Raw genomic sequence first — 23703 nt, forward strand, 5'->3', positions numbered from 1 at the left:
AGAATTGCCCAGCAGGTCCCAGGTCGCTAGGACCATAGACTTTCTCAGGTCTGGGGAGGTGCCCCAACACCTGCAGTTTTAACAAGTTTTCAGGTGATATATCGCTGGGTCAGACCAGTTTGAGACCCACTGTCCCCAGCGTTTTGCTGCAAACTAAAGAACACGAACCATCTAGTCTTGTCTTGTTCAAGTGCAAACGCAGATTGAGAAGTGTGCTTCCCAAAGTGGATCGCCCTTAGCTCGGGCGATGGCAACGCCGGTCTGGGGACCACTTCCAAGTGGCAAGGCTCTAAAGTATGGCTCTCTGAAAAAAGGTGAACTACTCATATTTGGTCAAACTTCTAACTCAGAACTAAAAACACCCTTTTGCAGGGGAGAATTAAAAGGCGCAGTCACCTTGTTTGGACAGGCACCCAAGGAAAACTTACCACCCGAACTGAGGTGACAAATGGGGTAATTTGAGGGTTACTAACATGCCCGCTGACATCAGTCCCAGTCCCACACATAGCTTCTCTGTTCTCACATACTCAAGCGGTGTGAAGATGCCCCCAGTGCATTCTGGTACTTCAGTTAGCGCGCCCCTGCCGGCTCCCAGGGTGAGAAGGGGGGTTGCTGGTAGGTCCATGGAGGGACGGAGTCGTGTGGAAATGGGAGTATTAGGCTTGGCCTGGGAGAGGGTGAAATGTCAGAACCTCACTGAGGTTACGAATGTATCTATCTGAAACTGTAAGACAAAGTGATGACTAGTTTGTGGCCTTGGTAGTCTGTTAGACATTCTGTAGGTGCTATGCTGGGTCTCACCAACTTCTCCTATAATGCACACCAAGTGCTTCAGAGCTTACGTGAAGTAGCTCCCGACTCCCACTGGCAAACTTCGTGCTTTTGGGAAGAGCTTGTCCAAATCTTGCTGGGGAAGGGAGATAACTGAGTCATCAACAGACCACCAGGATAGTACTGATCCTAGTTTTCTGGCCCCTCAAAATGATGCGAAGTAGTTTTTGACCATCAGTGTAAATCAGAGACAAAGGGACTCCAGACCTACCCCAGGCAGGCCCTCCCCTGCTCCCACCTTGGAGGGCGCCAGAGAAAGCTGGTCCTCCACCAGGACATGGGGTTCAGCTCGTCACCAACGCACTGTGCCCCCCCCCCCCGAGTCCTCAGGCAGGTCCCCAGAGGTTTGTGGCTGGCACAGAACAGTCCAGCCGTGTCCCCAGCTCGGCAGTTAGGGGCAGAGTTCAGGGGATGGATTTACAGGGAGGGTGGAGGATGACGGGGAGCTGAGACAGCTGTGGTCTGAACGTACAGCTGGGGCTTGAGGACAAAACTAGGAATTAATTTTGTTCCACTTGAGACTGGATCCCTGGTTGGTTTCCTGGGCACCCAGACCCAGAAGAATGTGAGCGGGGCAAGGAGAGGCTGACACGTGGCTTCAGACGTGACAGGAGATCCGAGGCCACAACACGTACGCCACACTGAAGGAGAAACCTTTTATTGGCACAGCCATTCCTTGTTAAATTAACAGCATGAAGTGATATCTTAACGGGTAAAAGCTGGTTTCTCCCAAACTAGTCTCGCTGTGGCACTAGAGGTCAGTAGGTCAGCCAAGTCACGACCATCCAGTTGTGTGTTTTGAGAGTCTGTGAAACTAGTACAGCTCTTCCCACTTTGATTTACATGATCAGCTGAGGTGTACAAAACACAAAATTCCTATTAAACCATGCCAAGCACAAGACCAGAGAGGGTTAGCAACACTGCAAAGCTCAACACGGCCTGGGAGAAGGACCTTCTCCGAAGGGCTGTTCCATTATTTCTCTTGACCTACTCCAAATCTAGGAAGTTCTTGCTTAGAGGTACTGCCGACATGTGGGGACTTGTCTGAAGGGCTGCACTTCCCATGCCCTTGGACACCTGTAACCCCGTTGGTCTGCCTGGCTGCCTGGCCGTGCACAGAGGTGGGGTAGGGGTGGGGCATGCAGGTGGAGACAGCACGCCGGGGCTGCAGGAAGTACACAGCACCAGTCTGGGTGGGGGGACCTGTTTTGCTTGCAGCAGTGGCTTATGGGGCCTAAGTGTTGGCGGTATGACAGCAATCCGCTGGCCAGGCCGGGGGAGGTAGCCAGGAGGTGACCCCATCCAGTCCTTCAGGCCTAACTCCCTGTCTCTTATCTGAACTCAAAGAATAAAAACACATTCCTACCCCTCTTCTCATCCCCAGCCCAACTGGCTGTATTTAGGGAAGATATATATGTCCCAGGGCTGGCAGGACAGGCCCTTAGCAGCTTAGATCTTCAGTACTGATCAGCGCATGGGATTCCAGCCACGATTTCCGACTCAATTCCACAGTGATCCTGGCCTCTGAGGATCTTGAAGAAGCCTGGAAAGCAAATGTTAAGATGCCTTTAAAGTGAAGTGTGCACTAGGTTTCAGCCCTTGCCAACATTCACATTCGTCCCTGGAAGACCTAGAAGGCAGCATGCCAGCTCTGACGTGGTCTCCCACTCGCACCAAAGTGCTCGGTCAGCTTCTACTGTTGGCTCAGCAGCCCACCCCAGCGGTGAGGCTGCTCAAAGCCACTCCCTGTGGACCCCCATCACATGCCGCTGCAGCCTGTGTGGCAGGCAACTAACTGGACAGGCAGAAACGCCTTGAGGTGGCATCCTGTCTGCACCACCCCTCCCAGGCTCAGAGACTGCCCTCCCCAGCCTGGAAACCTGAAGCTTAAGCCAAGCCCTGGACCTTGTGTTTGGAGCTGTACGGGGGCAGGACATGGTGACCAGTGTCCCCGCTCACACCTCAGAGCAGGGAGAGGCCCACCACTCACCGCTGTCTCCCCAGTCAGTGTTCCAGGAGTTGCCCACCAGCCAGTAGGGCGTGCCATCCTCCACTCCCCAGCCCAGGATGCGCACTGCGTGGCCTCCCATCATGTCTCCGGTGACGTGCTGGTACACTCCTGGGACAGGAGACACTCAGACTGAGACCGGGCCGCCCGGCGCCCACGGCTTCCCTGACTCGGCTGGCTGCCCAGCAGGGCCTACGGGGTCCAGAGACCCGAGGACCGCCACCAGGACGAGCCCACCACGCTCCACCAGAAGGTGCCAGGGGGCCCACGACCTCAGGAATTCTTTAAAGCCATTTCTGAAAGCCCAGCACACAAACATGTGGAGCAGATGTTAAAACAAGAGACCTACAAAATGTGCTTGAGGGCTGCCTTTAAAACTAGGGTTACCAATTCTAACTTAAGAAATAAATTTAGTGTCAAAATATCAATCCTCTGTTTTACAAATAGGGCTGGCGGGGGCACTCCACGTAAGGAGTCGTTAAAAGGGTCCTGTGGCTCTGGGAGCCCCTTGGAGAGGCAGCAGCGGCAGCCAGTGCCGACTCGGGGAGACCCCGGCTGTGTGCTCAGGCAGGTGGCCAGCCAGGTGACCCTGCTGGTCAACCACTGTCGCACGGAGACACATCCTTCTGACAGGGAGGGCACTGGGCTGAGGACTGCCAGCTTTACGCTCATTTTTTGTGCCAGAATCATCTTCGTTCGTCCAATCCTCGTCCAAGCTGGGAGCGTTGAGCTTTAGACCCAGCGGAGAGTAAGCGAGGCAGCAGCTGTCAGCAGGCTGCCCCTCCGCCCACACTGGGCTCACCGGGACAAAGGCACAGAAAGGCTCGCTCGGGGCAGACGCACGAAGCCCAGCCCCAGCGGCAACACGCCGGCGAGGCCCCGGGGCCAGGCTCCCAAGGAGGCACCGAGCTGGCTTTGAAGGGGTGAGTAGGAAGCAGCCTCAAAGAAAACCCGGAGGGAGCCGCACGGGCGCGTGCAGGGGTGCGGGCGGAAGAGGGTGCGCGCAGCGAGAGGCCCAGGGTGCGGCCAGCGCCGCCCTCCCTGCCCCGCATCCGAGGCCCCAGCCGAGGCCCTCCCAGGGCCGTGGGCTCCACACCAGACTTGTAGAGCAGGAAGTCCGAGTACACGGAGAAGGCGGCCTCCACCGGGCCGTTCTTGTAGATCTCCGCCATGATCTCCTTCTCGCTGCTGGAGAGGCTGTAGGAGCTGCATCCTGGCAAAGGGAGGGCGAGGCGGGGGTGAGGCGAGCCGCCCGGCCACCAAGTCCGCGACGGTTAGCGGGGGACGTGGGTGGGGGGACAGGTCAGTGGACTGCGCAGGGTCAGGGAAGGCGCCCCGAGGAGGAGGAACCGGCCCTGGAAGCTCAGGCGGGAGGGCGCGGTGGGCGCAAGGCCCCGGGAAGGCAGAGTGGACGGCGGCCGAGGCCAGGTCACCGCCTGTAAAGGGCAGGGTTTGGGCCCTCCCAACTCTGAGGGCGTGCGACCCGAAGACGGCATTCCTGAGGCTGGTTCCAGGAGGAGACAGGCCCGGCACACCTTGCGGCCATGCACCTGCCCTTCCCTTCCCCACCCCGCTCTCCCTCCGCTGCCCAGGGTAAGGCATTCTGGGCAGCCTGGCCCCACCTCACCATAGTGCTTGTCTTCCTTGTAGGATGGGGTGTAGCCGGGCTCACACATCTTGCTGCACTTGGGGGTGTCCCCCTCCCCCGTGCACGAGGGCCGGGAGCCATTCACGTGGTGCTCACAGGGGGGGATGGAGTAGGGTCTGCAGCCTGGGGGCCACGAGGAGAGGAGGAGTCAGCCAACAGCCCCGGTTGAGGCCCCCTGAAGCCAGGAGGCTGTGGCAGAGGCGATTAGGAGGGCAGGGATCCCCAGGCCTGCCACACCCAGGCGGGCGCCTCTCCCGCTTAGACAGAGCTGCTCACCTTCCCTCCCTCTTAGTCCAGCACCAGCACTCCTGCCCTCAGCCCTCACTTCATAACGGAAAATGAGACATTATTCACTGCTTATAAAATCCATCTACCCAGAGATGAGCTGATGGTGGCACTCACCTATATGAGAGTCGTAGAGGCCCCCGGAAACCAGGCCCTTTTTCGTCCAGAAGTTCCAGGCCGCAGCAGGAAAGCCCCCGTTACAGCTAAGAAGAGAGCCATTCATTAACTTCATTGTGAGAGAAGTTCTGGCTGCTCCCAGACCCCTGCCTGGTGGCCCAAGGCCCCAGAGTGGCTCCTGGATCCACCACGGCCTTCAGGAACTGGCCCAACAGCCAGCAGAAGGCAGGCACCCAGTGTGGGGGGTTCCTTCCTGTGTGACCCATCTGGTGACCCATCCCCCTTAACTGCACATGAGGAAACAGGCCCCAAGGCTCTTACACTTCCTCGTGCAGGAAAAGGGGTCCAGGATGACTAAAAACAGACCTGAGATCAGAACTTCTACCACACACCGTGAGACCGTCTGTGCTGCCCCAGAACCCTCCAGCCACGCCCGGCTGTGGGCTCCAGGGCCCGCCTTGACCCTCCCCGGGCCCGCGTGCCGTCTCAGCAGAGGGCAGCCCTCGGACCTGGGGGCCGCAGCCCAGCTCTGCACTGCCATTCCCGGGGCGCAGGCTCCCCAGTGGGAGATGCTGCCTCAGACTCACCCATCCCCACACTGGTCACCGCAGCAGGTCAGCAAGTCCTCGGCGGACACCTCCACGTTGACACGCCCGCTGGTGCGGACACAGATCCGGTCAGAAATGGCTTCCACAGCCCCAAATGCCTGCAGGAGAAGCCCCGCCTGGTGAGCTACCCCGAGCGAGGGCCCCCAGCCGTCACCCTGGAGGACCACAGCAGGCCCCCGACCTGCCTGGTGGCCAGTCTCTCCCGAGGTCAGGTGGGTTCCTGGCGCCCAGGCTTAGTTTTAAAGCAAGAGGCCAACCTTCCTACAACCTCAGAAATGAACACCCTGATCATTTTTCTGAAACTTGTGGGTTTTGGTTTTTAACACAAAAACACAGTTGACACAAAGGACAAATACTGTATGGTTTCGCTTACACGAGGTACCCAGAGACAGAAAGAAGGGTGGCTGTCAGGGTGGGGGAGGGGAATGGGGGTCGTGTTTCATGGAGACGGAGTTTCCATCTCACGAGATGATGGGTTCTGCGGATGGATGGGTGATGGGTGCACAGCAACGCGGGCACACTCGATGCCACTGGGCTGACCACTCAGCTGCGATCCGGATGGTCACGTCCGGGTTGTATGTATTTCAGCACAGTTAAAATCAGGACAGCTCACTGATACAGACGGGACGCTTCTTCCCAAATGAAGCACAATTGGGATCAGAACTGGGGTCTTTGTGGATGGCCTGGGACAGCGCATCCAAGGGAAACAAAACGTCCTAACCTGCACTCAAGATACTGCAGCTCTGCACCCAGCCCTCGTGCTCACACCTGGCCACAGGGCCTTTGTGATTTCTGTGCTGAGGGACATGGACGCTCAGCTCTAGGCCATGTCGCAGCAGGGCCGACACACCCCGCCATCGCTCCAGCCCGTCCCGGGAGCAGGGCCTCACCCAGCAGGAGCCGCAGGAGCCCTGGTCTCGGATCTCTTTGATGGTCGGGCAGTTCGGCCACTGTTCCCGGGCATCGAAGTTTTCAGGCAGAACCATGTCCTCCGCCAGCCAAACTCTGGATGAAGGAAGCTCTCCGTTACAAGCTCCTACCTTACGACCCACCCCCATCCCTGCACAGGCCAGCTGATGACAGACAGGCTGTTACAGGGAAGGATGCGGCATAAGGACAGGCGGACGAGGACATCGGCAGGGTGACCCCTGGGATCTCAGAGACAAACCAAACCAAACCAGTCCTAAGGCTCAACATGACTTAGTCCCTATGCTTCTTTCTAGACTGATTTCATGGGTATTTTTCAAAAGTTTTAGCCACGGGGCCTAGATATCTGTTTCTTGCTTCCCCCCTACCCCCACCCCAGGTACCTCATGTCATTTTTAGTATCTGCACCGTTGGGTGGTACCCAATAACTATACCACCCGCACAGTATTTCTAATGCTTCCTATAGGGGTAATACTTATGTGAAAAGGTCCACTGCAGAGTTCCCTAGAAAAATAAAACATGACTGGCAGATCATATAGCTTTTCTCAGATTTTCCCTAAATTACTCATGTGTGGTCCACCCAGATTCCGGAGACCTGGACCAGAGGCCCTTCCCAGGATGCAGCACCTGGTCCTCCCACGGCAGGAGTGGGGCTGTTGCTGAGCCAGCACGGGGCAGAGCCCTGCCGGGCTGGGGCTGGGCCTACAGGCACCAGGGCGGCCTTCTCCTCCCTCCCGCCCGCAGGCCGGCCGGGCGCAGGTGCTCACCTCTGCGGCAGCTTGGGCCCACCCAGCACGGTGCCACACAGCCTCTTCAGGTAGCTCAAGTCCACGTTGTGGAAGTTGTGTCCGGCCTAGGAGAGAGCAGGTTTCCCGGGTGGGGTGGGCGCTGGGGCTCTGCACACCCACCGGGACAAGGCCAGGGGCACAGACTGGTCCCTATGTTCCTAAAATTCTTCTGCTGAAACGAACGCCCACTGGGATGGATCAGGAGATGGGGCCTTTGGGAGGTGCTAAGGGCACAGAGGGATGGTACCCTCCTAAAAGACACCCTGCACAGCTAGCTTGGCCCTCCTGCCCATCAAGGACAACGAGAAGGCATCCATCCACACCGGGGAAGGAGCCCTCACCAGAACCCAACGTGCTGGCACCGACCTTGTCCTCACAGCCTCCAGAACTCCAGAAGCCGCCCAATCTATGTTATTTTGTTATGACAGTCTGGGCTCAAAGCAGGCCAGGAGCCCAGGGTGACCACCCACACACAGGTAAGGACACAGAGCAGTGGGCGGCTCCTCTGACCCGCTACCGTTTGCTGAGACCAAGAGACCCTCCCCAGCCCTGACATGGCTCATTCCCCACTCCCCGGTCCCCGCAGTCCTGGCCTCAGGCCTGGGCTGAGTCAAGAAGCTGCTGGCACTGAGGAGCTGCAACAGTGGGGCTCTCTGTGTCTACCTGGTTGTGGAAACTTCGAAAGCTCACTCATCCCCATGCACACTCACACGCATGGGCAACACATGCAGGGAAGTGGGCAGGGGGTGGTCGGCATGGCCCTCAGTGGCCGTGAATATGACCAGGATCAGCTGCCCAAGAGATAGTCCTGTGGGCCCAGCTGCGGCTGCCTCCCTCAGAAGTCAGGGTCACAGATGCACACTCAGAAGGGGCACACGCACAGTGCCCCACAGCCCACCTTCCATGTGGTGTTACGTTTGTTAACATAGTTGACCAGCTCGTCTGCCAGGGTCTGGAAATCTGGCCTGCTCCAGGCACTGGTCAGCATCACCAGGCAGCTCAGAGCAGGCAAGAACTGCCACATTTTGGAAGCTGGATCCTAGATTCACCTAGAAAGAGAAGGACACAGGACATCAGGATGCTTCTCACTCAGTTCAAGCCCTGTACACACAAGGTGGCATCTCAGGCAGTTCGCTGAGGGCCAGGAACAACCCAATGGTCAGAAGATACAAGTTCTGGGCCTGGCGCTGCTACGTGTCACCCCCTGTTCCTCAGATTCCTTTTCTCTGAATTCTGGGTGTGGTGGCGGAGAACCTCCAAGGATCTGCAGGCTCCCAGGCCTCACCTCAAAGGCCCAACCTGTCCCTGCAGCACCTGGGACACAGCATGGACTGAATGTTTGTGTCCCCCAAAACTCATGCTGAGGTCTTACCCCCAAGGCGATGGACAGTATCAGGAGGCGGGCCTGTAGGAAGTGAGCAGGTCATGAGGGTGGGGGGTCTCACTGCCCTCGTACTACGGAGACCCAGAGAGCTCCCTTATCCCTCCACCAGGGGAGGACATGGCAAGAAGCCTGTGGCCCGGAAAGCAGCCCTCTCCAGACCCTGGCCCTAGACATGCAGCCTCCAGACCTGAGAGAAGTAAGTTTGTTTGGAAGCCATCCGGTCTGAGCTATCCTGTTGCAGCAGCCTGAATGGGCTGGGCGCCTGCAGCAAGAAGGCCAGGGGCTGCTACACGCAGCAAGGCCCCCAAGCGGCTGCGTCTCCAGGGCTGTCTGCTCAGTGTTCAGCCCCAGCCGCTGCTGTTCCCCGGGTGGTTTGTGGCCCCACCTATCTTGTGAGCTGTGAGGATGGGGCGAGACTGACATGGGCCATGGCACCCCCGACAAGTGTGCCCTAAATGGGCAAATACACCCAGATACTCAGGCTGACAAGCCCAGTGCCCTCTCCATTACTGCCAGCTGCCTCTCCGGGGAGCTGTGCAACCACGCAGGAGGCGCTCCCCGAGTCAGTGCTCTCAAAGGGCGAGCAGTCCGCCGCGACTCCGGCCCAAGGTGAGGGCTACCGGGACAAGAAGAGTGCATTAGAATATACATCATGAGCCCCATTCTGGACACAAGCACAAGCCAGTTAAGCCTGCGCAGCCGGCCAGCTCTGCCAGGGAGGCTTGAGCCTCCTGGGACCTCTGGTTCTTCCAGCGGCCCGGGCGCTGCTCCTGATTACGGAGGTGGAGCTTCCCAGAAGGGAAACAGCACGTCACAACCCCCGTCTGCAGACCGGGAACTGGCTTGCGAGTCAGGAGACCCACAATTCCCACCCTGCCTCTGAATCATGCTTTCAGAAACGTGTCCTGGGTGCCGCGCCACCATGAGCCTCGTTAGACAGCCGTGTGGTGGGGAGCGTGTGTGCGCGTGTGAATCTCCCGTCCCCGGCCTCACGCCCTTACACAGCGGGCTCTGAACTAACCCATCTCTTCACTGGTCACAGGCCACTGCAGGCGAGGTGAAGAGGACGCAGGTGACAGTGCTGAACACTGGCCCCCGCACAGTGATTTACATTTGAGGGGAAATTGAAATGGTTGCTTATGCAACAATGAATCTGGAAGAATAAATGTGTGAGGCCATGACCCTCTGCGGTGGTAAACGTACTATAAAACCCCCGGGGTGATGCTGGCCCAGGAACAGTGTGATCAACAAGACAGACCATTGCGAAGCATGTGCCGTGTGGGAACGCAGAGTATGTGGTGAGGAGGCGGCTCTTTTCAGCAGGTGCTGCTTGCACAACTGGCTCTGCATTTTGCAGGCAAAAAGGTGTTTAATCTTTACACTTGATTCCTCACACACACAAAGTGCTACGTGGAACAGGGATCTTGGGTAAAAACATGATCTGTATGAAGAAAATAACTGTACACTTAAAAATGTGACACTGGAGTGACGAATACACAAGATTGACATAATACAGAACCTTACAAGGAAAATGATTATATGGAAACAGAGCTTCTGTTCAAGAAAGACAAAATAAAAAGTGACAGACAAAAAGTGACAAGTCCTTAAGTGTACTTACTTAAGGCTTCATTTCCAAAGGGCTCTTAAAAAATCAGAATATAAACAGAATAGAAAAGGACGTATACTGTGAATTTGCAAAAACAGAACCATAAGCAGCCAAGAAAGATACTAAAAGACAATCGACCACTGGATAATACTGATAAAATTAAGGAGATATTTATCTCATATCACAAAGGCAGGGCAGTTTGGATAGCTGCCGGCAGGAGTGAGCTGTGGGGACACAGGCACGACTGGCGGGGAATGCCTGGGGCAGGGGTCTCAGAGGGTGACCTGGCCTCTATCAGTTTTGCCATCTGCATGCCCTCTTGACTCAGTAACTTGACATTTAGAAATTTATCCTCCTAGCCTCACAATGCTGAGATACAGGTACCCGGATGTTCACTGATCTTTATATTAGCAAAAGACCAGAAACAAAGTGTCTAATTACAGTAACTGGTAAGTTATGGAAATGAGTAAATAGGATACAAAGAAGCCACTAAGAAATGAACCAGTGGAAGTGAATCATATTGTGCTGATAAGTAAAAATGCCCAAGATACACAGTAAGTGAACAAAAGCGGCTAGCAGGTGAGTCATGGTAAGCGTGTGAGCCCTTTAAACATGTGTCTTCCTGTCACCGTGTGTGAAACATCAAGAAAAACACAGTATGGAACTGCAGCAGGACACCTGTTTTCATTACACATTCTTACAAAACATGACCACGTTACTGTATCTGCAGTGAGGTTACTGGAGGACAGTCACTGGCACACCGAAGACCCCGGCCCCAGGCGACGGAGCGCTTACTGTCCTGAGCCCCCAAGCGCCCTTCCATTCAGCGACCCCATCACCACCGAGGCCTCATCCCTAGTGAGTTTCTGCTCAGAACACTCAACCTCGTGGGGAGGCGGCCACCCACGTGATGCTCTGTCAGGGACCGACAGGTCCTCCAAACCTCAGGTAATGCCCGCTGCGCCTCACAGGGCAGAAGGGCAAGGGAACACTGGGCCTCCTTACCATGTTTTCTGGGCACAGAAGCTAAACAGTCGGGTCTCCTTCAATCCACACCCTCTGCCTGACACTTGGCATCTTCACATTTTTCCAAGACAGAGAACCTGGTGCTGAGAAGCACCGGAGTGTGTGCTCCCTGCACGCGGCATTCAGAGCACGCCAGCAGGTCAGCCTGGCTGCAGGCCCGCTAGGTTCACACCTGGAAGGGCTGTTGTGCTCGGCTTTCACTGCGGCCCATCCAGAGTTACGTGAATGTGGCTGGGTCCTCAGGACACCTGACACAGTCGGGGTAGAGTGCTCCCTCCGTCAAATACCAGTGTCCCAGGGCCCCCGGGGGCTAAGCCCCGCTCTGAGATGCTACCTCAGAGGCACTTCGGCGGCGACTCAGTTCTTAAACAGGGTCTCTCTGGGTTTTGTGGTGGCAGAAAACCCAGGCTGGGCCTCTGGGAAGCCCTACAGCCCCGCACCGGCAACTCCGGGGTGCGCCAGGCCTGAGGCCTGCCAGGTCCCTGCGCTACCGCACCGGTGGCCAGGCCTTCGTGTGCCCCTGCTTCTCTTCCTTCAGCTCCACAGGCCGTGCGTCCCGCCAGCTTCACTGTCGCTGCCCATTCCCTGCCCAGGGCAGGGCCAGGGCCATGCACCCTGCCCCGGGAGCCCAGAGCTGCAGCTCAGTAGGAACCACCCACCCTGGTCCCGTCTGGACTGCCGCTTGGGGAGCTCCCCTTTTAGCCCCGAGGCCGGGGCCCCGCAGGGCCGAAGCCCTGGGTTTGGGTCCCAGCTTTCCCACCTACTAGCTCTTCTTCCCCCACCCCCCAGGCAGTGGCCTTTACTTGACTGAGCCGCAGTTTCACCACCTGTAAACTAACCATCCATTTCTCCAGGAGGAGGTCCGGAGGGGAATGAGGGCACGGTGCCTGCTGTCTAGGAGGGCAATCTACCTGGCGAGTGAGAATGCTCACTGGGCGCCCTCGATTTCCGGGTCCCACCACCCCACTTCTTCCCTTTTCTCTCCCCACGTCCAGTGGAGCCGGGTAACTCCAGCTCCCTCCACGTTCGTCCACAATACCTCACATCACAAAGCAGTCTGAGTTAAAATCGAGGTTCGAATCTCAACCAACCTCCAAATGGGCTTTAATCTGAGGGTCCTGAGACTCCAAAGAATATGAAGTCAAATCCCTCCTCCCACTAAGTGCAGAGACTCCCTGAGGACAGCAGTTTCCTTCTGATGGATACCGACGGCCTTTCCTCCAGAGGCACACAGATCACGGCTGGGCGGGCAGCTGTGTGCCCACGAGTGGCCGCGACCCACGGCCTCAGCACCAAACAGGACGACCAGCTTTCACTTCCCCTCTTTCGGGCACATGCTTCATTTCTCAGTTCTTTGTTTTTGTCCAATTGGTTGGTTGGTTTTTTTAATCTCAGTAGAGGATGAACTGAAAGTCTTCAGAGGGAAGAGGGCCCACGGGACAGGCACACTCCAGGGTCACCTGCCTCCCGTTTGGGGTGTGGACTGGGGGGAGAAGGCTGTGGGAAGTTCCCTCCAGCCCTGGGTCAGCCGACTTCCCAGCAGGGCCTGGAGTTGTCCTACACCCCTCCGCCCCTTTTCCCAGGGGCAGAAGGATGGGCTCTGTCACTTCTTTCCTCTCTGAACCCCTCCAGCACTGAATGGCGTATGTGAAGCACAGCCCACACTGCCCTGCAGAATGTTGGCCTGTACAGACACGGGCCTGTGGCCCCATGAGCCCATCAGCCGCACCCCACAGCAGAACCAGTCCTGAGGCTACCGGACGGCCACCCCTGGGATCCATGTGGACATTGGAGCTCTGGAAGGAGACAGACTGAACATGGGAGAAAAGCAGACGCCCTGTCGCATGAGGGCTGACATCCCTGAGGATGAATCAGCTTTGACTCCTTCCAAGCTTGATTTTTTAATAAAAGCCTTCATGTAAGGTCACAGAGCCCTCAGGTAGACTGGATTCTAAATCTGTACCGAGTTTAAGGAGACAGGACAGGTACACCTGAACACCATCACAGAGGCCAGCTGCCGTCCTCTGGCTATGACAGAAAGAGATGATGAATGTCCAGCCACACACGGGTCTCCACAGGGGCTTTGCTCTTCCCTGCCTGCCGCTGCTGTTCACATACTGCGGCCACGTTTCACTGGAGGCACTAGAGAATCAAAACACCGAGTGCCTGCGTTTTCCCAAGAGCCATGAAGTAAGGCTCTGCCTTACATATCACAGAGTGGCTACAGGCTGGGGGTGCTGGGAAAGTGGGAGGGCTGTGGAGAGGCAGCCGGCCTTACCAGAGAACCTGTCAGTTTCTCTCTCTCCCACAAAAACTTGTTTTGCCTCTGGCCATCAAAGCTTCAGCCATCTAAGTACACCCACACAACAAAACTAGGCACTAGACACGCCTTCATTTCCCCAAACTTCAACTTGCCCAGTTACTCCTCAAAGCTGACGGCTCTGTGGCAGCTGATGGCAGTGCCTTGACCTGCAATGCGCCTGGTCAACCTGAAGACGGCCCAGGACCTTTCCTCTGTGAGCTTGACCAGTCGTGACGGCTCTCTTGGGCTTTGTATCTTTGCTCCTTATGGAAACGTGTTTAACTTCTTGGCTTTTAATGTTTAAATTAGAAAATGACCAAGAAGGGGAGCTCCTAGTCATCATCTGTCACCCTGAAGCTGTGAAGAGGGACAGGGATCAGTTGGTGTCTTCCCCCCAAGCCGGGGCCCTGCAGGTTAGTGACCTGGAGAGGCATCCTCAGCGGCCGGTCCCCGCAGGGGCTGCTGCCGAGCCAGGCAGGCCTGAGGGAAGGTGAAGGCGCTGCCTGCCTCAACCACCAAAACCCTTCAGGCCCCTCATGGTACTGCTGCCCATCAGTCTAAAATAAGCGACTCATTCCCAGCAGGTCAGCAGGGCTGGTCTACTCAAGCTGCTCCCCCACCGTGCTCACAAACGGACCTCTGCGGCTCATCGGCCGCAGCAGCCACACCGTGCAAAGAGAACACTACTAGCCCCGTGGCTTGCAACAGTGGACCCCAGGAAGGCCCTCAGCAGTCAAAAAACCATACTGTTGAGTAGTAAGACAGTGAACGTTCTGGAAGCTTTTGCTCACTGGCTCTGACACGGACTTACTGAGATGCTGAAGGGGGCACCACATCCCCTGTCCCAGTTTCTAAGATGAACTCCCTGGATTCTGATGAACTTTGGACTTCTTTATAAGAGCTTTTAGAAATCTTTGGAGACTCACGTGAGGTCAAGGGTTCCGGGCCTCTCCAACCCACAGCAGCCCCCTAACTCGATTCCAGGCTGGGTTTCACCCCCCTGCCAGCTGAGTACTGGCATGGCGGATTCACACCAACACGATAAAAGAAAGCAACCGAAAGGCCTCACCTCTCTGGCTTGGTCCTGGTTCCCCCTCCTGCCTTCCGCCTTTGAACACTTTCTTACTTTACAGAACCACAAAATGCCCCAGACCCATCTTGGAAGGGATGCTCACACGGCTACTGGAGATGGGAGATGCTCTTTTTCAAAGTGCCTCCCACACAGCCTGGCTCGGGCAGCCCATGCAACTACCTTACCGCTCTCTCCCTCACAGGCCAGTTAGCTCCGGCTGGCCCAGCGTAATTCTTTTTATCACTAAAAGTATCCCAGTAGGGATGAAAGAGTACCCCCCTATTATTAGGGACAAGCTCTCAAATGATGATTTCTTCTGCTATCTGTACCACCAGAACAAAGCGCCCCCCACACACCTACCTGCAGGGTCTGGTAGAATCTCTAAAATGAGTGGTGGACGGCTCCCAGCTGATGTTGGACAATGTCGCAACTTGAGCAGCAGAAGCCCTTGGCTGGCATCACCCTCTCAGGTCTTGCACAAGTGCAGAAGCCTCATGACTTGTGTACATGTAAGCACATGCTGCCCAAGTCCAGAAGCTGTAGAGCAGCCCGCCCCTGGGACTCCTGGCAGAATATTAGGGTGTCCCCAGAGTGCTCTCTGCTGGAGCAGCTTGCCATCTGGGTGGTGTCTGTCCCATGCTCCCCGACAGCCTTGCTGGTGACTCCAGGCTATCTTGAACCAGTAATGTTGGAAAAGCACCTTTGGTCTTGTATAAAGCTTTGTTTCACAAACAAAGGAAACTGGTGCTTGAGAAAAAAAAAAAACCACACCCTGAATGGTACACCTGAGTAGGGATGGAGAATTTGTCGAAAGACCAGATTCTAGGAGATATTCCAGCACAATGATCTGAGTGACCCCTGTCAGGCCATAAACTGGCAGTGCCTCGGTTTTCACATCTGTAAATTGGGAGAGTCAGACTGCCAACACTCAAAACCCACAGGCACGCATCCTGAAAGTGAAATTAGAAAACAGAAAAACCTAATCACAGAGAAGTCCGGACCTAGGTTAGGGTTTGAAGAAATCTTTGTAGGTTCAGCTGTTCGCAAACACATTAAAGCCCACAAATGCTCTCACTGATCAACAACAAAACAGAAAAACTTCACTAATCAATGATTTCCTAGAGCAAGGAGTTAAATCTGATTTCCTAGTCATGAAAATTAAAACAGAGACACCAGACTGGCAAAAATTAAGTCTGGTGATTACCTAGTGGTGATAACTGAAGAACAAGGATGCGCAGCACAGCTAGGAGGACCCGCTGTCAAACCCTGGCGCGCAGCACTGTCAGCATCCAGCAAAATGGCATACGGGCACGCCTGACGACCCAGCAATTAACTCAACTTCTGCTTTTGCCCTAAAGAAACCCTTGCGAGTGTCTGAGAGATACAGTATTTACTGTAGCACTGTGAGCAACAGTGAAAAGGCAAAGCACCTAACTGTCCGTCAGGATAAGGCACTGCATTTAAGATGAATGAGCTAGGTCTGTATGGACCAACATAAATAAATCCCATCAACAGGGATGCAAAAGGAGACACGCAGTAACTAAACTTCTATCAATTTTAATCACATGGCTCACAGATTGATACCAAGTATTAAAAGCACCTCGGAAAAGGTGCAAGGGAATCATAAAGAACAGAGCAGAGAGGAGCCACACTCCTTAGAAAGGCAAGAAGTAGGCACGGGAGCAAAAGACATTTGCAGAGCAAAGAAGCTGAAACCAGCTGTCTGCAAAGGGGAGCTGTGAACAAGAGGGACGTCCCCTGCAGACCCCACTGGAGCCTGAGACTTGGAGGCCTCAGGTGCTGGGGAAAGGGGGTGAGGTTGGGGCTCGAGGTTAAAAAGGGATTAAAGTCGAAATATGGAACCCGTGGAGCTCTAGACGGGCACTCTACCCAACCACGGGGTGACGGGGAACATCGGCACCATGGATGACCCCGGGTTTACCTCCCACGCTCCCTTTAAAGGTGCTCCTGGGTGGGTGCTGAGCATAAATCAAGACAGATGATATGGACCAGGTGTAGAATGCTGTTTCTGATATCCGGGAAGTACAATACACACCTTACGGGCCTCACCTAGACTCACAGGCTTACCATCAACACCGCTGTTGTTCTACATGTGAGGCTGACCCACATGAAAGCGCGGATTTTGAGCCTTCTTGACCTACAGAAGTTCCCATTTCATAGAGTTCAAGCTCATGTCATTTGTAACTTTCCTTATGCCAAACTATCAAAAATGGGTGGCAGGCAGAGGGCTCAGCCCAGGACAGAGGCATTCTACACAACCACACATGAGCACATGTAAGAACCACGCAGACAGGTGTTCCCAGGCCCTGGAAGCGCTCTCCTTTACCACTCAACCCAACTGCCAACAGTAATACAAAATATTTCCTGCCCCTAAAATGTGTGCAACTTCCTTCTCCAGCTCCCAGGCCCCGCAGCTGGAAAGAAGCGGCAGTTTACAAGGGCCTCAGTTCAAGCGCCTGAGTCAGCAGCACCCGGGCATCCACCCTGGAGCCGAAGGGCTGCCACCCTCACCGCCCTGACCAGTTTGGCCACAGGATCAGGAGAAGTCACTGGAGAGTGGGCTGCCTCTGACCTGTGCCGTCTCTCCTGGGCCTGTGAAGCCCCCAGACTAGGGACCTCAGTGGTCCCCCTACTCTGGGACAAATGCCCAAAAAAGGCTGGAGGGGTGCACTGGATGAGTTTATCTAGCCAGGTAGAGGGATTTGGGGCCGGGCTACGATCCTCCTTGCACCACCCTGCTGGCTGGCCTCCCCTGAGCCTGGAGAAGGGGGTGACCCAGACTCGCTGAGGAGTCAAATCTGACTCACATCTGCCTGAACTACTTGCTGAACCCCCAAAGTCAGTTACCCCGCACTGCTCCCCAGATGCTCTGACAGTAGTAACCCAACGAGGGGGCAGTGCCCCTGGGCCTCTGCCCTGCTTTCCACTCTCCCCACCCCAACCCCGAGCCCAAAGCACTGTCCCCCTCCTAGGACAGTCAAGGCGGAGGGGTGACATCCTCTTCTCGAAAACCTCCCAGGGAGAGGGGCCTGGGGCGCCCAGGCCCCACGCGGCCCCCTCTCCCCCGTTCCTCCCCGTCTGCGCCCTGACTTCCGGCGACTCCACCCCGTTCCAGGTCTCGGGGGTTCCGGCATGTCTCCTGGGCTGCCGGGAATCGTGCGTGGTTGTGCGCAGAAAGCTGCCCAGGCCAACCCCTAAGAAAACACTGAAAATGATGACCGACGGATACGACTAGGTCAGCAATCTGGGAGGGAACCGAGGCCCAGAAGCTCACAGCGGGGGGAGAGCCCGATTCCAGCCCGAGCCGCCGGGGCCGGGCCGCGCTCCATCCGCGCAGGCTCCTCCCCCCGGCCTGCCGCCCTCCGGCCCCGGCCCCGGCCCCGGCGGGTAGCGGGGGGCCTGCGGACCCGGCCGCGTCACCCAGAGCCGGGGGGCGCCGCGATCCCCGCCGGGGCGGAGGGACAGGGGACGGGGGTGCCCGCAGGCCGACGGCGGGGCGGCTTTTGCTGTTCTCACCGCGACGGCGCTCAGGACTGCGCAGGCTGCCACCTCTGCTCGGCCGCTGCGACACCTTCCGCCGGCCGCAGGGACGCCGCGGAAGCCCGAGCCTGGGCCTGGCGGGGACGCCGGGGCCCGGTCCCCACCCTCCGCGAGGCCACTCCCGCCGTAGCGCCGCCCGCCGCGCTCACTCACCGGGCTTGCGGAGAGCCTGGCCTGCGGCCTGCAGCCTGCGAGCGCGCCCCTCCGCCGGTGCCTGAGCGCAGCGGCGGCTGTCGGGCCGCCCCACCTATGTACCCCGCGCCGCCCCGCCTCCCGATTGCACGTGACCGCCCCGGCGCCCCGCCCCCGCAGCCCCTCCCCCGCTCCCGAGCGCGCCCCGCCCCCATCCACGCCACTCCGGCACCCCCACCGGCCCCGCGCCCCACCGCTGCTCCAGGAGATCCCGCTGGTGGGCGCTTGGCTCCTGACCCTGCGGACTGGGGCCTGTGGGGAGCTGCAAGGAGCTAAGGTGGCCCTCGGGGCCTCCACCCAGATTAGAAACTCCCAGGGGCCACGGCTGCCCCCGACGTAGTGCATTCAAAACCCTTGGAGCCCTGCTTGGGAGAGAGCAAACCGTCCCTTCATTCGTTCATTCATTCAGGAACCACTGCCGGAATTAGGGGTATCAGGACAGCCGATCTCCCAGAAGAGCCTCTTCTTACCTTAATATTCTGAGAACGTGCCTACAAGATATGCCAGCCATGTAATAATAAAAAAATTAGCTATTAGCACAATAAAAAAAATCAGTAGCTATTACCACTGAGTACGAACTAAAGGAACTGCGAGAGGATTTCTGTAGAGAAGGAACTTGGAGGAAATCTGGAAGAGGCTGCCAGAAGGCCCGTCCCAAAGGCAAACACAGCAGGCACCCAGGTCTCCGTGGAGTTGTGTGGTAGAAAGCCTAGAGGCGGATGGGTATGGTGGGGTGGTTCATGAGACCCCACTCCCTCCCGCCCACACCGCCAGGAACCTCCAGGTGTCTCTTGACAACCCTGTGGATAGGTACAATCCCAATTTTACTCAAGAGGCTTAGGAAATGGGCATCGTATCCAGGTGTTTCTGGTTAAAAAAAAAAAAAGTAGGTCGGGCCAACATCAAGAGGCCCGGGCTGCTTCTTGCAGAAGGGTGGCCGTCCGCTGTCACATAGCCCCTGTCCCTGCCAGGGCCCTTCAGAGAGCTGTCTGGACACATGCACTTGAACCTGTGTGGTCCCAGGTAAGGAGAAGAGTGGAAGGAAGGAAGTCTCAGAGTCCGGACACGGTAACTAGACCCTTGACTGGGTGGGAGAGGTGCCTAAGGAACGTAATGGCAACCGTGGGGAAGAAGGCTGGAAACCAAAATGGTCCTGGCTTTGCGCCCACTCCAGCCGTATCCTGAGAACCATGACCTCTCAGTGTTTTGACCTGTCACCTTCCTCATGGGTGTCAAGCATTTTCAAATTCCATAATGGGGCTCATCAGAAGAAACAGTCCGAGAGGCCACGCACAGAGCCACGGTGCATCTTTTCTCATCTTTGTAGCATCATATGAGGAGTGCTGAGTACTTCAAGTGAACTACCTCGATTTTAGATAATTTTGAATGGGTGCCATTATAGAGGTAGAACCTGATGTAGAGCAGGAACATGGGATGAGCATTGTGAATTTTTCTGCTTATGATGAAAATGATGAAAAATGCCGAGATATCAGTAGTATAGTAAGAATAGGAGGAGCTCCATCTTGAGACTGAGCTTCCATTTTAAAAATCAGGAAGTGAGGCGGTAAGATTCCTAACATATTTTACGGCGATTAGCCAATAACGTAGGCAGGGCAGGCAGTCCTAATGGTACTGCTTGAGGGTGACCGTTATCTTGGAGAAGAACAGGATCAATACATTTCTTGTGTTAAGTTTATCTTACAAAATATCTAGAGGACAAACTACACTTGGTGATACAATGTGTCTCAGCGGAGTGAGACATCATGAGATCATGAGATCACGTGTGGAGCCTACGTTCCCCAGGCCCTTTGTGCCATTCTTGAAATCCTTAAAAGACATGAATCCTAAGTCTTTAAGGGTGCCTCCTCTCTGAGGCTGCCCGCATCCACTTTTCTTTGAATGTGTACTTTGCCTTAAAGCCTTCTTGCTGCTCAACTTACTACATTGTGTCTCTGTGCTCTTCCAAGCCTCTTGGGAGGCTGATAAGAGATCCCTTTTCCCAGTCATAAGCATCTTTGTTACTTTGCTGTTTCATTCACTTTTCTAAACTTAAGCACAAGTCTTCAGTTTCTCTGTTCTACTTCAGACAAGTAGGGAAGGGCTGCTGAGAGCTCTGATTTGGGCTTGAAAGTTCTGTCCTCTGGGTGTCCTGGGGGGGAACTACTGCTGTAGGATCATGCTCTTCAGTAGCCTGCCTGAAAATCTGCTTTCTTTGCTTTGGGGAAGTTCTCAGAACATCATCTCACTCCATCCAGTGCTCCATTGTTCCCCCAAATCCTGGGGTGGTAGTAGTTCCCGCACTGCACAGATTCAAGCAGACACCAGATGCCAAGTGACCCTGGCTCAGGAGCTGGCAAGGGATTTTTCCTCTGCTGAGCAGGAGTTCAATGAGCTTCGCTCTCCTCCCTCTGCGCCTCCTTGCGCTGTACTGCCCGCAGGGCTGCTGCCATTCACTTCCACTCTAGCTTTAATGAATTTCTTCCTTTCCTACACTCGTCTGAACTTGTTTGAGAATTCTTTCTCCATCAGAGTCAAGAACTCTCCCTCATCCACGTTAAAGTTTCACCTAGTGCACAGGGAAAGACCTCCCCAGACGCAGCTGCCTGGCAACAAAACCACTTTGGAAATAAAAGAAAAATAAACAACTACTACTAGAGTAGAATTTAACCCTTTCTGGGGGTACCCAGAAAAGCTTCGTAGAGAAAGAAACACACCATAGAATTGACTTATTTATTTTCCTCACTGGATCTTACACTCCATGAGGACAAGAATTTTTGCCTGGGTTCCCTCTACATCCCCAGAGCATAATAGAGTGGTTAGCACATAGTAGAGAATTAATAAATACTTACTGAGTGGGTGTATAAATTAATAAAGTGGGCCTTGAAGATTGAGGAGGATTTTTGCTTAACCTGTGAGGTTTGGGGCCAGGGGCTCAGGGAATAGCCTTCAGAATTTAGAAAAAGGCCTTGGCCTATGTGTGCGGAAGCTGTTTCCCTGCTGAGCTTCTGGAAGAGAGGCCTGGGTATATATATATACCCAAAGGAGATGAAAACATATGTCTTCACAAAAACTTGTGCTTGAATGTTGATTGCAGCATTATTCACAGGAACTGAAAAGCAGAAACAACCCAATGTCCTTCCACATGCAAGAAAATGTAAAAAAGCATCTTTGCTGGATGGAAAATTATTCATGGAAAGCAATAAAATACTGTTACATGCTTACAACATGGCTACACCTACAAAGTATTTATACTAAGTGAAAGAAGCCAGACACAAAAGTCACATATTATATGATTGTAACTCTGGGGAAAGGAAATCCCAGGACAAAATACCTCTAAAACTGAAATCAGTCAAAGGGAGAAATAAAGTTTAAAACCCATTTATCGCTTACAAACTGCAGCCCGGGGCCGTCTCTCTTTCCTGCTCAGGCAGAAGCCCCCCGCCTAACCTCTCTGGTTCAGATAAGCTCTGGGTTGCCCAGGTAATGTCTCCACCCCTGAGGAATGCCTGTTGATATGCAAATACACCAATGCCAGGTGAGATATTCTGGAAATATTACAATTTTACCCACAGTGATTCTGTTTATGTGAAATGTCCAGAATAGGCAAATTTATATGGCTAGAAAGTAGATTAAAGTTTGCCTTGGACTGGGGCAAGGGGTGGGGGTGGATAGGAGATTTAGGAGATAAGAGCTAAAAGGTATGGGATTTCTTTCTGAAGTCTGTAACTCCAGGAGGTGGGAAATCCCGAGGCAAAATATCTTTGAAACTGAAATCAGTCAAAAGGAGAAATAAAGTGGGAGAAACCGGTTTATTTCTTACAAGCAGTCCACTCCTCTCCAGTGTCTCTCACAACCCGGCTGCAGAAGCAGCAGCTCTGATCCAACATCTCCAGTCCAGACAAGCTCTTGCTTTGCCCCTGTAACTACCTATTGATACGGAGATGGACGCTTCTCTCCATCCCTTGGGAAAACCAGTTGATGCGGAGATGCGCTAAGGCTCGGCGAGAGATTCTGGAAAAACTGCGATTTTACCCACAGCCCTTGTGACAGTACCTTTTTGCTGATGCCGGCCAGAAAATTCCTGACCACATTTCTCGGGGAGGTTGTAACTGCAGTTAGGCTGGGTTTTAAGCCTAGGTTTGCTGAACTGGTCTGTCAGAACTGTCCCCATGCTGGGCCTGTGGTCTTCTTTTTAACTGTATAAAGCATTCATCCTACACTTTAAACGGATGAATATTGTGTTATGTCAGTTGTATCTCAAATAAACCTATTACCAAAAAAAAAAAAAGAGAGAGAGAAAGGGTTGATCAGGGAAGTTCTGGAAAGGGCTGAAGGAGAAATAACCTTGTTGTTTTGGCTGTCCTTTAAGAAGTCCCTTTTCTGAAGAAACGCCTGGTTATCTTTTCCCTTATTTGTAAACACTTGTAAGTGTGTTTCCCTCTGACTTCTTTCTGCCTGCTTCTAAATCCCAGCGAGTTAGACTGGGTGTTGAAGATTTTTAATTGAGGGTCTGTTGATAATGAGTGGGTTCTTGAGTGGCTGACAGTGGCGTCTGATGGCTTTGATGGAGGCCAGTTCTTTCTCCCCCGGGGTTGAGCCCCCACCAAGCGAAGGAATCCATCCTCTCCTCCATCCTCCCAATCAGTGCTTAAGCCCATTAGTTCAAATTCACCTTCAGGCTTAGAGCTGCAAGCATCTTACCAGAACAGACAGATCTTCCTACCCAAACTGATTTAAAAGGACAGCAACAAGGACAAGATGAAGGGCACAGGCCCCAGACAGGACTGTGACCCCGTGGGCCATTTTCACCAGCCACAAAAAGACTGTGACAGTATTTAACAGGGTGGAACAAGTTTACTTCCTTTTTAACAATCTGGCCAAAGAGGGAAGGAGAATGAAAAACAATTACTTACCCCCTATTATGTAATACATACCTTTTAAAGAATATTCTCGACAATCCTGTGATGTGGAAAAGTCACATACACACACATACCCTCCCTATTTTACAGGTGAAGAAAAGGGGTTTAAGGGAGCCCCAATACATGTTAGGTCACACAGTTTCTTAGGGGCACAGCGGCCCTGGTAACAGTCGTGGGCCAGTCTCCTGCCTCTCAGCCACCAGGAGCCGCCACGGGTCACCCCCCTGTGGCCACAGAGTCTGTGAGAGGATCTCAGGAAGGGACCAAGACTGGCTTTTTTGTGGCCAAGGTATTCTACCCTCTGCTGTTATAATGCAAATAGATAACCCCAGGAGCCCAGGGTCCCAGGGCACTTGCCCTATGATTTACTGGCCCTTTGCTGGGCTCTGTGGGGAGCCTGCTGCCCTGCCCACCGCAGGCTCTAGTCCC

The 23703-nt window shown here is 54.6% G+C and overlaps 1 protein-coding gene across 2 annotated transcripts; it reads right to left on the reverse strand.

Annotated features, from left to right (window-relative positions):
- Window positions 1–1473: 1473 nt before the first annotated feature.
- Window positions 1474–18467, reverse strand: CTSB (cathepsin B). 2 transcript variants are annotated; one of them, XM_036998907.2, is made up of 10 exons: window positions 18317–18467; window positions 8111–8261; window positions 7192–7277; window positions 6388–6502; window positions 5477–5595; window positions 4890–4975; window positions 4467–4610; window positions 3936–4052; window positions 2822–2950; window positions 1474–2374 (listed from the first exon to the last, which is right to left on the reverse strand). In XM_036998907.2, the coding sequence occupies exons 2-10, from the start codon at window positions 8234–8236 to the stop codon at window positions 2289–2291; spliced, it is 1008 nt and encodes a 335-aa protein (XP_036854802.2). In that variant the 5' UTR covers window positions 8237–8261; window positions 18317–18467; the 3' UTR covers window positions 1474–2288. The 2 variants fall into 2 exon arrangements, with proteins under 2 accessions (XP_036854802.2, XP_036854803.2); XM_036998908.2 differs by lacking the exon at window positions 18317–18467 and adding an exon at window positions 18140–18283.
- Between the last annotated feature and the right edge of the window lie 5236 nt (window positions 18468–23703).

The sequence above is a fragment of the Manis javanica genome, chromosome 3 (assembly GCF_040802235.1).
Source record: "Manis javanica isolate MJ-LG chromosome 3, MJ_LKY, whole genome shotgun sequence".
Classification (NCBI taxonomy): domain Eukaryota; kingdom Metazoa; phylum Chordata; class Mammalia; order Pholidota; family Manidae; genus Manis; species Manis javanica.